Source organism: Pangasianodon hypophthalmus, chromosome 20 (assembly GCF_027358585.1).
Source record: "Pangasianodon hypophthalmus isolate fPanHyp1 chromosome 20, fPanHyp1.pri, whole genome shotgun sequence".
Taxonomy (NCBI): Eukaryota; Metazoa; Chordata; class Actinopteri; order Siluriformes; family Pangasiidae; genus Pangasianodon; species Pangasianodon hypophthalmus.
The window spans coordinates 13,202,147-13,218,550 of NC_069729.1; the positions used below are offsets into that span (position 1 = coordinate 13,202,147).

At 39.1% G+C, this 16,404-nt stretch overlaps 1 protein-coding gene across 1 annotated transcript in view; it reads left to right on the top strand.

Moving 5' to 3' along the window:
• Positions 1-16,404, top strand: part of atg7 (ATG7 autophagy related 7 homolog (S. cerevisiae)) — a 109,977-nt gene that overhangs the window by 55,745 nt on the left and 37,828 nt on the right. Inside the window, exons 18-19 of the mRNA XM_053227256.1 lie at positions 5,360-5,440; positions 15,226-15,348. Coding sequence (XP_053083231.1) covers positions 5,360-5,440; positions 15,226-15,348 — 204 coding nt within the window. The remainder of the gene's footprint in view (positions 1-5,359; positions 5,441-15,225; positions 15,349-16,404) is intronic.

A 16,404-nucleotide genomic window follows, 5' to 3' on the forward strand; every position in this document is an offset into this window, starting at 1 on the left:
CGTATAAACATGCTTTCATCTTATCCTGTCAGGTACGAATAAGTGTGTATACATTACGAAATAAAACGAGGCTTAGAAGGAAATAGCGACTGTTGATGGAGACCGTTGATGCCTCTGCTGAGTGTACGTGGCTAGCTTGCTAGCACATAACAGTTAATTTTCACATGGATTATTGCATTATTTCATTTGTGTTTAACTTTTTAGCTCTATATGCTATATAGAGCTAATACAGTTTCATATCTGTATCTTAAAAAATTCTGGGTGTTGCATAGTAGTGCATCAATAGTAGTGGTCACTAGACACCCACAATGGACAAACTACAAGCGAATCAAGTGACTCGTTGCTTTCTGGTGAGATTGTAGGGTCGTAGGTGCCTTCAGCCTCTCAGTTAGCGTGAGTCAGTTTACATGCGTGTGCTCTATCTCGCTTCAATCCTGCCATCAGAAAGTTGCTTTCATCTACATTAAGATCAGTGTCATTAGTGATGGTGGGGGTATTTTCTTTTGCAAAGAGGGTTATTCTCATCCTACTTTAATTCTGCTGTCCATATTGTTCTCTGCTAATGGCCTGTTTTCTTATCAGCTTTCTCCTTCTCTCTGTCCCACTCCACTCGCTCTTTTTGCTCTGCTTCACTTTCTCTCTGTATCTCTGTTTGGGTGCTTAATGGCTTTGCAGGAATGTTACATTTCTAAGCTAATTCTTTTCCCTTTTTCTTTTTTAAGTTCTTCAGTGATGAGCACTTTTCTTATCCACAGTAAGAATCTTCATCAAGCTTTTGGCCGATTCAGATGTTTTTGTATTAGCTGGCGTTTTATCAGCCATGGCTTTAACTGACTTTCACTTGCACCAAATTCACAGTGCACTTTGAATTTCAACAACAAAACAACTTTTATAAGCTTACCACTTCATCTTGAAGTTATTATTTACTTGGTGTTCATTTAAAATGATGCTGATTTTGTACAGATTTCTTTGACTCTAAGTCACTTGGCCATTTAACTTGGTCTGTACTCTTGGGTACTGCATTAAAAATCTCCTCTGTTGTAGGGCCAGGTACTTAAAAACATTACACATTTGCTTGTTGCTCTTGTATCGGGTCTCCTACCAATCATTGTACATTACTGCTCAGTTATAAAAGTATTCAAAGAACATGTTCTGATTTAGTGCATAAGAAACGGCAGTACACTTGAGGAAATTGGCATTTATACAGCTGTATACAATGGATGTTGATAAATCGGACACATTCTAAATGGCTCACACATTTTCATAAAGAAACGGCCCCAAATCAATATAAAAACTTCTCTTTAAAAGGTGATTTTTATGGTTACGTGTGTGCAATCTATTGCTCCAATTACACTGTCATTATTTTTGTCATTTCTGCTCTAGTACTAGGAAATGTAACGTATTAGCGCATGAGTGACATGAATGCATTTAAGACGTGTCATTATTCTCTGCAAATGTGGAGCAAGTTGCTGGGGTTTGCACTGGGCTAATGAAATCGACTGATAAGCTGCCCGTCACTCTTCGTAAAGATATATATCCTGAATTTATATATTTCTGTAAAGCTGCTTTGTGACAGTGTCCACTGTTAAAATGGCTTTACAAATAAAATTGAATTGAATGTGCTCCTTAAAAGCACATTCCAGGGCTCCCAAGTGGGGTAACAGAAAAAGTGTTTGCCCTATCATCCAGAGATCGCGAGTTTGAATTCCGTTGATGCCATAGCCATCTGTGGCCGGAAGCTCAAGAGAGCAAAATCAGCTGTGGGAAGGAAGGGGTGGCTTACTCTTTCACCTTTCAATCACAGCGACACTAGCTAGTCATGGGCGTCTGTGAGCTCATGTATGCAGAAGTGGGTGGATTAGCGCTTTCCTCCAAGTGTGTTACACCCCACCCTGACGTTGCCTGAGCAATAGTTCTTGGAGGAAGCACGTGATAGCCTTTGCCCTCTCTGATTGGCAGCTCTCATGTGATAGGGGAGAACTGCCTGATGGGTAGGAATTGGCCATGACTAAATCAGGGAAAAATCCAAAAAGAAACACAAAGCATCACTCGATTTGCACAAAGCTGTGTGAGTCAAATCGTCAAACAAGGCATCACCCCAATTAGTATTTAGATGTACAGTACTGTGCAAAAGTCTTGCAAGTCGTGCAAAAGGCACCCTGCATTTTTTTGTGCAAATATTGTTGTAGATATTTACTTTATGACTTCTACATTATCGAGTCAGTACAAAAACATTTTAGATTTCCAAACATTAGTTTTCCAGAACAAAATTAAATGTTACAGAAAAATGTTTGTATGCCAGTAAAGAAAGCAGCAGATTACACAAGAGACACTTTTCAGACAAAAAAACAGAATGAAGGCTGCTGGGTTTTGCTGAAAAAATAAGAAGGAAGTGTGACAGTCAAAGTCTCCAGAAGAACTGTGGCTGCTTCTGCAAGATGCTCAGTAACACTTACAGCTCATTTCCTTATAAAACTGCACACATTGTACCTGAGACTACTATTTTTTTTTTTAAAGCAAAATGTCGTCGCACCAGATATTGACTTTGTTTCATTTATTACTGTTTACTGCTCATTATAGAATTCTTTTTTATGTAGAAACATTTAATTTCATTATTTTTGAAGGCATCTTTGCTCTACAGCATTTCTTTGCATGTGCCTAAGTCTTTTGCACAGTACTGTATATTTTATTTTATATTTCATCTTTATCACCTTGCGGTGACCACCAGTTACTCTGGCAGTTATGCTGGCATGATGGATAATAAGTGGGATGGAGCTCCTCATAATCATTTTACCCGCAATTACACTTTTAGCTCACTAGGGGTTTCTGCATACGCATGGTTAGAAATAGTACAATGCGTACACACGCTTGATAAATGACACCCCAGGACTCACGATTACTGAAGAGTGAAGAGGCTTCACTCTTTTACTGGTTTGGAAATGTTCCAGCTAAAGGCCTCTCCGCATTCACAGTGCCACGTCTCCAGGGCTGTGCTCAATATCACCCAAACAACAGTCATTTATACCCCCTTTACTCACCATGGACACGGGCTAGCTTAAGATTCGCTTTTTTCGTGCCGTATAAGATCACCCAATTTATAGTTTGGCTTAAAACAGACCTTTGAATCTTGCTTAGACACTTAATTCCGTCTTGTGATGTGTGCTATGGGAGAGCCTCCAGCGGCAAAAAGAGATCTTACCTCCTGTTAAATGTGCACATGATTAATTATACGCTCTTTCAGTTCATCCAGAGAACTCACACTGAAGCCTGCCAAGTCATGCCATTAGTTAGATTGTTTTGTCTTCAATCCCAGGTTCTGACAAGAACTGAGGAACAAACATGCACAAATCTTAAGAGAGTGAAGGTTTACGGGATCTTCAGAATCTTCAAACAGAGATTAGCAATGTTTTGTCTCGTGTATTAACCCTGTAACTCTGTCCACCCAATTATAAGACTGTGGGGACATTTGGCAAAGACAAAAACAAAAAAAACAAAAAAAAAGGTTTTCTTTTTAGTTACTGATGTTAAGGTTGTGTTTAGGTTTGTAGGCATTGCATTAATTAGCTGTGTTAATTATTTATTACTATATATAACTATTACTATATATATAATCTATATTTCTACTTCTGTAACATAGTCTACACTTTATTATGTTTGTTTGTATGTGTGTGCATGTCTGTTTTTATTTTTTTATTTATTTCTATGTAGTTCTGTTATCTTGGCATTCAATGTGGACAGCAAAGGAAGAATTGGTTTCCTCACTGTGCACATGACAATAAACGCTTTGAATCTTGAATCTTATTACGTTAATGGAAGGTCCTCACAAGCTAAATGCATTTGTGTGCGTGTGTGTGTGTGTGCGTGCGTGTGTGCGTGTGTGTGCACACACGTGCGCGGGCGTTTTGAAAGGTTTTAAGTTTCTTCTGTAGAGACAAAGGGCCTGTTGTCATGGCTTCTCTTGAAGTCTATGCAGCCCTTCATGATGTATGTAAATGATATGCATTTGCTCAGACAAGGGTCATTTGATCAAAAGGTTTAAGAAATGAGTGTTTTCGATAGATGTGTTGGGCAACTAAATGTAGATGGCGTTTTAAACTGGATGATACTTAGTCCAAGCAAGAGACAGGTCTTTCATGTCACTTGGGGGCATGTAGTGACTACTACTGTTGTTGATTTAGCCAGTGGATTAGCAGATTATCAAATCAAGCTAACTGTACTAGCTTGTACTCACCAGAGGCACCAACGATCTTATACACACATAATACGAGGTTGTGTATGACAGGATAAGATGAAACCATTTTTCTTCCATTTTTGTTTGTAAAACAGGAAAAATCTGACTGCAGGTAGGAGCTAAAGTTGTGAGTGGGAAACTGAAGAAACGTGCCATAGGATTGGTCTGAGGAATCATTCGAGCCAAATGTTTGGATTTGTTGCTTTACATCATCATACCTAATTTGCATAGAATTGAGAAAGTCTCAGTTCAAATGTTGCTTGCCACTTTTGCTGAAATCATGACTCTATGCTACACCCAAAAATAAGGTTTCTTGCTGCTTTGTTGCTTGCAAGTGTGAACGCAGGTTTAGAGTCAAAGAGTTGGGTCCAGTTTTAGAGAAAATAAATTCAATGAAATTAAATTTGATTTGTAGAGTGCTTTCAACAATAGATACTCTTACAAAGCAGCTTCATAGAAATCTGGATGTGGATCTTTATCCCTGAAGAACAAGCCAGAGGCTATGCTTTCCAAGATTATTCCTATATTTTCTTAGTTTGGAAATTTGATGTGAAAGAATATTAATAATCCCTTGCTTAGTCTAATAAATTATCACTTTTATTTGTCAAATACATTCAGTACAGTGGTGCAGCGAGGAGCATTTCCATCTCACAGCTCCAGGGTCCAGGTTCAATCCTGAACTTCTGTGGTCTGTGTGGGTTTCGTCTGGGTTCTCTGGTTTCCTCCCATCTCCCAAAGAAATGCCAGTGATAAATTACCATGGCTGTGATGAAGTGCCCATAAGAGTGTGTGTGTGTGTGTGTGTGTGTGTGTGTGTGTGTGTGTGTGCGCGTGCGGTATTCCCATCTCATGCCAGTGTTCCTGGGATAGACTCTGGATCCACAGCAACCATGACAGGACAAAATGCTTAATTACGCTGAATGAATGAATGAATGAATGTAATCAAAAAAATAAATAAATAAATTACTTAAGCTGAACAAATTAATGTAATCAAATAAATAGATTTTTATGGAGTATCCCAGAGCTCCAGTGTGAATGGGCAACGCAGCTGAGCTCATGTACTACCACACGATGGCACTGTGGTCAATGATTTGGCTCTGGATCATCACATATTTTTCATCTTTACAGATTCGAGGCTTCCTCTCCAGATTTGACAACGTTCTTCCTGCCAGCTTGGCCTTTGATAAATGCACTGCCTGCTCCCCAGTGGTAAGTCATGTCACTGTGTATATTTTATTGCATCTTGATAAAATTCTTTTTAAACCTTTAACTTTTTGTCCCAGCATTGATGTTCGAATTTCACGCCAGTGCTCTGTTGATTTATTCATTTGTCACACACATCCTCACACTGTCACAGAGGCTAGAGTTGTGACATGAAAATGTCTTTCTTAAAAACTACTTATTTTATAAAGTCATTGTTAAGGAAAATGCCATCGCCTGTCAGTCAACACCCAGGGGGTCAATGATTGGCTAATCCTTTGCTCTTTAAAGAAATGTAAGTTCTGACACATTTTCTGATGCAATGTTTACATTTCTCAGTATGATGGTAGGTTAGTTCCTGTAATTACAATGTAATTGTAGGAGTCATATCTTAGTAATTTACCAACATAATCTAAGGGGAATGTTGATATCCCTGACAGTTTTGTCTCATTTTCACTGTCATTGCACTTTTACTTTCACCATTATTAGCTAGCCTTTGTGGTGTTCTCTGGGTTTGTGCTCTATTTTTTCCTCACAACTTTAACTAATTGAATGGTGAGTGTATTGAGTGTTCACCTTTCTGATCAAAAGCACAAAAAAGTTCCACTTGAATCTGAAAAGTGATGACATGAAATTGACTTTTGAAAAAGACTAATTAAAATGAACAAAAGTACTTAATTATAGTCCCCTCCAAAAGTATTGGAACAGCAAGGCCAATTCTGAAGACATTTGGGTTTGAGGTCAAAAGATGAATATGAGACGATACATAAGAATTTCAGCTTTCATTTCCTGATATTTACATCTAGATGGGTTACACAACTTAGAACATAGCACCTTTAGTGGCAGGCCACTCAATTTTTAGGTAAACAAAAGTATAGGAACAGATAATCTTAAAGTAAATAACACTTAATATTTAGTTGCATATCCCTTGCTTGCAATAACTGCCTCAAGCCGGGGACCCACTGACATCAGCAAACTGTTCCATTCTTCTTTGTGATGCTTTTCCAGGCTAGTACCACAGCTTCTTTCAGCTGTTGTATGTTTTGGGGGATTTGTCCCTTCAGTCTCCTCTTCAAGAGGTGAAATGCATGCTCAATTGGGTTAAGGTCTGGTGATTGACTTGGCCAGTCTTAAACCTTCCACTTTTTCCCCCTGATGAAGTCCTTTGTTGTGTTGGCAGTGTGTTTGGGTCATTGTCTTGCTGCGTGATGAAGTTCCTCCCGATTAGATTGGATGTATTTCTTTGTAAATTGGCAGACAGGATGTTTCTGTAGACTTCTGAATTTATTCTGCTGCTACTATCATGAGTTACATCATCAGTAAACATTACTGAGCCTGTTCCAGAAGCAGTCATGCAAGCCCAAGCCATGACACTACCTCCACCGTGACTGACCAATGAGCTCTTATGATTTGGATCATGAGCAGATCCTTTCTTTCTGGCCTTTCCATCACTTTTGGTAGAGGTTAATCTTGGATCCAGAACTTTTGTGGCTCGTCTCTGTATTTCTTTGTGAATTCCAATCTGGCCTTCGGATTCTTACTGCTGTTGAGTGGTTTGCATGTTTTGGTATGGCCTCTATATTTCAGCGCTTGAAAACGTCTTTGAATGGTGGATTGTGATACCTGCCTTGTGGAGGTTGTTGTTATGTCACTGACTGTTGTTTTTGGTTTTTCTTCACAGCTCTCACAATGTTTCTGTCATCAACTGCTGTTGTTTTCTTTGGCCAACCTGTTTGACGTCTGGTTGTTAGTGCACCTGTGGTTTCTTTCTTTTTCAGGACATTCCAAATTGTTGTATTGACTGTGCCCAATGCTTGCTCTGATTGATGGCTCTGACTGATTTTCCCTCTTCAAAATGGCTTGCTTTTCTGCCAAAGACAGCTCTCTGGTCTTCATGTTGGTTTATCCTTTTTAACAACAAATGCAGTCTTCAGAGGTGAAACCCAGGGCTCAAACCAAGAGTAGATATTTAGAGATATTAATTGTTTAAACAATCAGTCTAACAGGGGACACCTGGACGATAAGTAACACCTGTCAGTCACATGTTCCATTATTTGTGCTCACTTAAAAAATGGGTGGGTTCAAACTGTGCCATGTTCTAAGTTGTTTAACACATCTAGATGTAAATATCAGGAAATGAAAGCTGAAATTCTGGTCTATCAGCTCATATTAATCTTCTGATCTCAAACTTTCAGTGTATAGCAAAAACAAAAAATTGACCTTGTCATTTCAATAACATTTTTTAATGAAGTAATTCACAAATTACTGGTTCATTTATGAAAGTATTTATGTATATTATTTTTCTTACTGCCGCATTTATTTCACACATTTCATATCATCCCACTTGGAAACACAGGTCATTTGTGTGAATTCAGAGGCCATATGGTGTGTGTTAGCGTTCGGTTTTGTGTTGATGTCAGTGGCGTATGTGAGTAATTAGGACAGGATTGAAGTGTTTTTTCCCTGGAGAGCCTTGCTGTTGTTGAGTCCCATAAATCAGCTAAGACGCTCAATCTCTTCTCCATGTGAGGATTTGCTATGTTCTCTCTCTCTCACTTTTTCCTGCTGTCTCTCGCCATCTATCTCCAGCTTGCTCTTTTCTTCTCTCTCTCTCTCTCTCTCTCTCTCTTTTCTCTCTCTTTCTAACTGAGATAGAAGGACACTTTTTTTTATCCCTTAACTTCTGCCTTTCCTCCTTTCCCCTGCTGTAAACTCATCAATCGTTCTAAAATCTTTCAGATCCTTAACAGTTAGGCCACAAATTCCAAATTGGAAATAAAGCAGCTGAGACTGGACAATAAGACGATATTTCTTCTGTGCACCACCCCAATGGATTTGAAATGAAGCAATTTAGGCATGATAGACGTGTAGACTTGAGGTTTTAATTCAAGGGGTTTAACAAAAACGTTGCATTAACTATTTAGGAATCATTTTTTACGTAGTCCAATTTCCCATGACCATGAAACTGCTTATCATTCAATTGTCCAATTACTTTTGAGCCTGTGAAAATGGAGGGACTATGTGAAAAAAGAAATGGCTGTAATTCCTAAATGGTTAATTAAATATTTTTGTTAAACGTCTCAGATTAAAGCTGAAAGTCTACACTTCAATCACATCTTGATTGCTTCATTTCAAATCCATTGTGGTGGTGTACAGAGGCAAAATTACGAAAATTGTGATGGAAATTCTTATGAAACTGACTGCTTAACGTTTATGGAAGGAGTCTCCAGTGTCAGCGCTTTGTAACAGTCAGTAAGTTTCCTGACATGGGAAAGAGGAGCTTCCGGTTTCTTGGTAGCAGAGAGATAAAAGAGAGGCTGGTGAGCAAATGACTGTTTATAGCTGCTACATTTAAACAACATTAAAAAACATTTCTTACTTATATCATTTTAAAGTCTAGTTATTCCCATATTGCGCTATGGCACATAGCTGTGCAACAACTTGATCAAAGCATGACATTTACTGTGTGAGGAAGTTGCACTCAGATAAAGTGGTTTTAGACATCTTTAGGCAGACTGCCTATATTTCCTGCTGTGTTTGTTAAACTGGCTTCTTACACAACATAGTCTTTGTGTGAAGGTTGACTAGGCAACATTAATAGTAAATAAAGCATTGCCACATCAATTTCCACATCAATTTCCATATCAAAATACTCTATGTTGTAGTCAGAAAAACCCAACTTTGGACAAAACCTGATTTTATAACTTTTTTTTTTTTTTTTTTTAAATAAAGTTGTTCCAATGCCTGTTTATCTCCCCAGGTACTTTTTAAATCTACCTGTATTCATTATCTCTGTGTTTATCTGCTTGTTTATCTGTCTAGATATCTGTCATTCTGTCTTTTTGGTTATCTGTTGCTGTCTGGAGTAACATTATAGTGTGACAGAGCGTTTTATTGACTTAAACACTAGAAACATGTCTTGCTTAGAGATGAAATCTGGGACTGGCCTCCGTTTCTGCTATCTGGCCTCCGTCCTGCAGTTGTGTGAGTCCTGTTGCTCCTGCTGTTGGATGTGTGCAACCAGAAAACCATGGAAACAAAACAATCAAGCCTTCAGTGGACAATTGCTTGTAAATTTAGTTTTCTGTTTCCTTCTCCTTTAAGCCTCACTGAGGACGGCCTGGAAGCCAAAAGAACCTGACAAGAAAAGACGAGACAAATCACTTGAAAACATCAGTGTGCTCAAGGACAATGTGTGTGTGTGAAAATGAACCACCAATATTTTACTGTATTTCTTTTTTTTTTCCAATTCAGAGGAGGCTGTCAAAAATTTGAAAAGTTCCCCCATGTTCAAAATGCACAGCTGTTTTCTAAGATTCTGGATTTGGACAAATTTGAAGGCAGCAAACCCATAATTCTGATCACTGGATAAGAGTTCTATATTTCCATATTTGTCACAATGAAATGAAAAATAACTGCCTAATTATGGGTGTTTATTTTCCAACTCTAATGAACTCACTGCATAAACAGTGGCTTCAAAGAGCAAACGCAGACTCTGTGAAGTGTTGTCGTGCGGGAGGCCGAAGCGTCAGAGCCTCTCTCAGCAGCTACTGAGGGGAAGTTACGAGAACCGGAGGAGGGAATTAGGCCAAGCCGGGAAGCCTCTCTCTATGTAGACCAGATGTGCTGCTCCCCCAAAGCAGCCTCTCTCTCTCTCTCACACACACACACACACACATATACACATACACATGCAGGCTGCGTCACACGGTCACCATGGCTTAATGGGCCGCGTCAGTCAGGAGGTGCCAGATCGAGGGGATCCACTGCTGGAAAATATAATGAAACCTTGTAAAAGTTATTCCTGCTCCTGCGTTGCTAAGCAAGAGTTTGTTTACAAGCACCGTCATAAACGCAACATGTGCAGTGTCCTTGTGAGAGAAATATGGGCTTTGTTTCAAAAAGAAAGGAAAAAAATGCTCCTGTAAAGTACAGATTGTACCACATAATGTACCACAATGCTTAATAACACTTTTGTGATAAACACTTTGTTTGCTAACAAAGTGCAAGCAGAACAGTGCGGCTATATGTACTACTGAAGGTCTCCCAAGTGGCACAACAGAAAAGCGTTCACCCTGCTGTTGGGAGATTGTGAAGTTGAATCCCAACAGTGCCATTGGAAACAACACTAAGGAGGACACAGGCAGAATGGAGCAGCTGGACTGAGGGGGAGACAAGAATCTTTGATTAATTCTAGAAAATAATGGGATGGGATGAGATATTTGATGGGAAACTGTGGTGCAATATAAGGTCACTCTCTAATATTTCCAAATTGGTTGCTTCAATTCTGCACAATCGTTAATTGTGTAGGTTATCTGAGACAAAAGACTAAGCCATTCTGTCATCCTGTTTCTGTCTCCCTTATCAGTGATGGAAAAGTCAAACCAGAAGAAAACACACAGTTTGTGACTGTGTCTATAAAATTCTTGATGGAAACCTTCTTGATGTCTTTGGTAAAGCAAATGGAAAATAAAATTGTCAGGTTTATGCTCCCTTCAGGTGAAGGGACAGACCTTGCCCCTGGTGGAGGAGTTTTATCTTTTTTACCTTGTGATCTTATTCACAAGAAAGCATGAGATAGACAAGCAGCTCAGGTACCACTGCAGACATTGTACCACCCTATGGTGGTGAAGCTCTCTGTTTACTGCTCAATCTATACCCCTGGCCTCACCTCTGGTCTCGTTTTGGGGATAGCGATTGAAAGAATGAGGTCGGGAGTACAGGCAGAGGAAATAAGGTTCCTTCGCGGGCTGTGATAGAGTGAGGAGCTGGACAATAAACCTGCTCGTTTTATTTGAGAGGAGCAAGTTGAGGTGGTATGTAGGTGGCATGCTTGCGTAGATGCCCCCGGTACGTAACAATGGACAGAGACGTTGGGGCAGACGCAGGACCTGCTGGGGAGATTATATCTCACAGTTGGCTAGGGTACACTGGGGGATCCCCTGGGAGGAGCTGGAATCTGTGGCTAGGGATAGAGAAGTCTGGGCTGAACTTCTCAACCTGTTGCCATCGCAACCCCCACCAGAAAAAGAGAAAGAGATGTATTTATCTCAAAAAGTCAATCTGATGGGGCTCCCATTTGGCACACTGACAATGCCACAGCCCTCCGTGGCCAGGAGTCTAGAGAGTGAAATTGGTCATGCTCTCTGGGGGGAAGGATGACATACGCTCTCCCCTCTCTCCCCTGTGTGTCTATAAGCTCATATATGCTTATAAGCTGTTACCCTGCCATATGATGCAGCATGAGCAACAGTTCGGAGGGGTGATGTCATTTTTGCATTATGCACATAAGGTCAATGGCAATTTCACCCAAAGCTAAATTAAACTGTACAACTAAACTGCAATATTTATCTTTTTGCTCTGTTCATTGCTTAGGAATGGTACAAATACTAGGGAAGGGGTGGACAAAGCTTAGCGACATGTTTTAGTTGCCTGGAAACCTGACTAAAGCTAAAAAATAATTATAGCTAGCATAATTTAATTATATATGGAAAGCATTAATACAGACACAAATGAGTATATAAATTCCCACATAGGGGATGATTCAGTCATTAAGTGTCTGAGGTAGCAAATCGTGCTTACGTTCGCACCAAAAAGTCAGCAAATTGTCGACCAGTGTTTTGGATATGAGCTGTAGTTTTATTTCTTCACATATCTTGCTTGGTATTGTGAGTGTTTCCACATACCATGCATGTTCCTGATTCTGAAAAGGCTGTATGTGATCCTTGTTTTTGCAAATTAATTTGACTAGTAAAAACTTAGAACAAGTAGCTTCCACTGCATCAAAGTGCACTGCCGCACCATGAACCGCATTTTGTTTAAATCTGCATACCAAATAAAAACACTGGTGACCACTAATCAAATGAGCTTACTTGTCTGCTGGGCAACTGCAAAACTATTAGCTTAGACATAGTAATCTTCTTGTCCCGTGTCCCCTAATGATTTATCCACCCTGATAGGGTATATAATTCTCAACAATTCTCATTCTCTTCTCATCTTAACCAACCTAAAATGCCCTTAAAGGATTGGGTTCAGTAAACTAAATCTAATTTCCACGATTATTTCTTACCAACACACACAAACTACTAATATAGTTCATTTACACATTTCAACACATTGATGTGAAACTATGTTGCCATCAGCAAAACTTCCAGCTTTTTGGCTTCAAACTTTGTGGGGCAGGGCCTGGAAAGCAGAATGCCAAAAGCCAAACTGCGCTAAGGAAAAAATTATTCTGGTTGTCCAATATGGCTACCCACATAATGTTAGTGTTTTGTTCATGTTTACATATTACAGTAAGTTACACTATGTCCTAAACCACAATGAATCTGAATGAGATATTTCTGGGGAAAAAATAATATTTTAGGTGAGACCAATGGAATAGCCAAGAATTAATTTCAGGGCAGATGAGGAAATATGAAAGAAATTATTGTGTGTTCTGTACAATTATGTGGGCGCAGACAGTAGTAGAAGCAGTGGTGCTATTCAGAATTTGTCATTTACGTATTTAAGAAATAAATATTCTAAAATAGAAAGTTCCACTGAAAGTTGGTAGCTTTCAAACAGAAACGGGAAAATTGCATGATCCCAGCTGGTTACTTCTATATCTTACTATCACGGCTAGAAGCCAAAAACAATGGGAATAAATCAATTAAGGGACATGTTTGTTTAACGTCTAGGGTAGTTACATATGGAGGAATTGTAATTGTGACTTCCTCCCTTTTTATGAACATCATTATAGTGCAATTACTATGCACAAAACAGAGTTATTTGACGTATATAAAATCTGTACTGTATGTGTGTGTTATGTTAACTGTTGTCAGATAAGCCTTTGGAACTATCGTAAAATATTTCGAACTCAAAATCCCCTGCACCTAAGCCTCTGGGCGAGACTTCCATTTTGTGTTAGCTACCTTAGTTCCATAGGGGAAGATGTGTACATGTGATTTTTTTTTTTTTCCCTAGCCATTCCTTCAATGCTTCTTAATGGACATCATATAATTATACCTTATTGAATTTAAGATTGGTTTTCTAAAATAAGCAGGCTGTGCAATTCACAACATTGTGAAGCCACTTCAGTGCGTTATATGCAGCTCCATGACTTACTTCACTGGCTGCCAGACCTCCAAACGTCACATTTGCCCTAAATTGGGGACGTTGTCGTTGTTTAATTCCATGCTACTTGGTACCATAAGTGTACTCCACCCTGTCAGTCGCCCCTGTCTGGCTCATTTAAAGCAGACGCCACTCTGCTGCTCAACACACACACACACACACACACACACTGCTGCTTATTCATCATAGCCCACAGAAACTCTATCTCTCTGCAGAGTGAGGCTGTGAAAGGAGTGCTGTGATAAGGGAGAGTGTGTAACGGAGAAAGTGGCCATGTCTGGGCCTCAGTACTACATGTCTGCCTTTAGTCATGTACCTTTGCTTTTATTTCATTTATTTTTAATCAGATTTATTTTGCTCCTGATTACTACACGCATCTATACTTCATTCCTGCAGTGTTTCTGCCTTAAGCAACTGGAAAGATGCATTTGCTATAAAAAATGGGAATAAATCCCATTTATTTATTCCCATTTTAGGATCTCTGATAGGATCTCTGTCTGTCTTTGTAGCTGTCTGTCTGCATTTGTCTATGTAGCTGCTTCCTAAGCTATTTGTATCTCTCTGTGTAGCTGTCTACCCACCTAAATAACTGTCTCTCTGTCTACACATCTGTCTTTCTAGCTCTCTAACTATTTAGCTGTACAATTGTCTGTCTGTCCACCCAGAGGTTTGTTCATTTGTCTGGCTAGCTGACTGTCTGTGTATCTGTGTGTCTAGCTGTTTAACTATCTAGATAACTGTCCCCCTGTCTACATGTCTACATGTCTGTCTGCCTAGCTGTCTATCAATCTAGATAACTGTCCCGCAGTCTACCCATCAGTTTGCCTGTTTGTCTGGGTAGATGTTTGTCTGTTTGTGTGGGTAGATGTTTGTCTGATTGTCTGGGTAGATGTTTGTCTATGTTTCTGTCTGTCTAGCTGTGAAACTCTAGTTAACTATCTCTCTGTCTACTTGTCTGTTTTTCTAGTTGTCTGTCTATCTAGAGAACTGTCCCTCTGTCTACTCATCTATCTAGATAACTGCTTGTCTGTTTACCCACCAGTCTGTCTGTCTGTCTGACTGTCTGTCTATCTAGCTGTCTGTCTAGTTGCCTAACTATTCTGATAACTATTCCTCTGTCTTCTTGTCTGTCTGTCCAGCTGTTTACCTATCTAGAATCTATCCGTCTCTCTGTCTACCTGTCTCTCTGTCTAACTATATCTAGATTTCTGTCTGTCTGTCTGTTTAATTTTAAACTCGCTGCAGTATATTTAATGCCCCTGTGCCCCTGAATGCTTGTTTATAGACTGTACTCCTCATACATAATACTGAAGTTTAAAATTTTTGTGTCTCTAATTTACAAAAGACATGATTTACATTATATTTGACATTTATGTGTATGATATATAATTCTGGGTGTCCTAAACTGTGAGTTTATATATGAGAATCAGAAAGAGCTTTATTGCCAAGTGTTCTCACACACACAAGGAATTTGACTTGGTATGAAGCTTCCAGATCACACATACCAATAAGACAGCAAGACATATAATAATAAAAATTACAGATAATAATAACATGAGAGAAGAAAAAAATATATATATATGCGCGCACTGTATATGTAGCATAGTGATATAGCTAAACATCACATAATACAGCTTAAAATTAATTTTGTCTAAATATGAATTCATTTTCATTCGCAGGTCCTGGACCATTATGAGCGTGAAGGATTCCAGTTTTTGTCCAAGGTGTTTAACTCGTCTCATTCCTTTTTGGAGGATTTGACAGGTCTGACCCTGCTGCATCAGGAGACACAGGCTGCTGAGGTAAGTCTTCCTCATTCTCATTCTCATCCTCATTTCTCTAAGACTAATATTGATCACAGAGCATGCATGTCATTGTGAATATACATGTGTCTCTGGAATATTATTAAGCATATTAGCGAGACCAGCATTTCGCAAGGATTTAGACAAATCCTAAACAAAAGGATTAAAGATGAGAGAAAGCAGATACGAACCAGGTCTACTGGAAGAACCTTAACTCTGACTTGAGTATAGATGCAAAGCATTAGGAAAAAAGAGGATAATGTATTTTACACATTTAGAACCTCTATGAAGTCAAGTTGAAATGGAACTATTACTTGCTATTTTTGATAAATGTATTCAAAGACCTTGAAAAGTGACAGATTTGTGAAACAGTGAAATGTGTAGACCTTACAGAGGAATGAGAGCACAAATGCTAGAAATGTGTGGCATGGCATTTACAGCCATGTCCATGCGGCCTGCATTTTTCATTCTGAGAACTTTCGAGGTGGGGAATAAAATCTTAAAGTGTGCTGGTGTTCAATGATCCAGCAATCTATGGCCTAGACATTTCTTCTTTAGTACATTTATTACTTTGTTTGGTTATGTTTTCACTTGGGCATCTTGAGTTTTGTAGGTTCTCATGAGTTGTGGTTTACTGTGACATGGTGGAGGTTTGAAAGCGTGGGAAAGTCTTTATACGACTCTACAAGCACACGTGGAGTCCTGAGTGAGAGGAAGCGTGTTCTTAAGTGTACCATCTCACGTAGTCTTAGGCTATAAGCTTCCACATGACAAAAATGACAATTAGCTTTTTTGCTGAGTTTTTACAAGTACACACTCACATTCATTCCAAATGCTAACACAGGAAGTGTGTAAGCTATCACTACAGGTGTGACTGTAAACCTTGATCAGGAAGTTGGAAAAATGTTGTACTATTATGCTATACCAGTACAGATAATACACAAAATGTGGGTGTGATGGACACTTTCGCACAATATTTTTGTGTCTACTTTTTAAACATACCAGGTGAAAATCTGGGAAAACTATGAATACTAGGTTTTTACATTTTCTAAATTT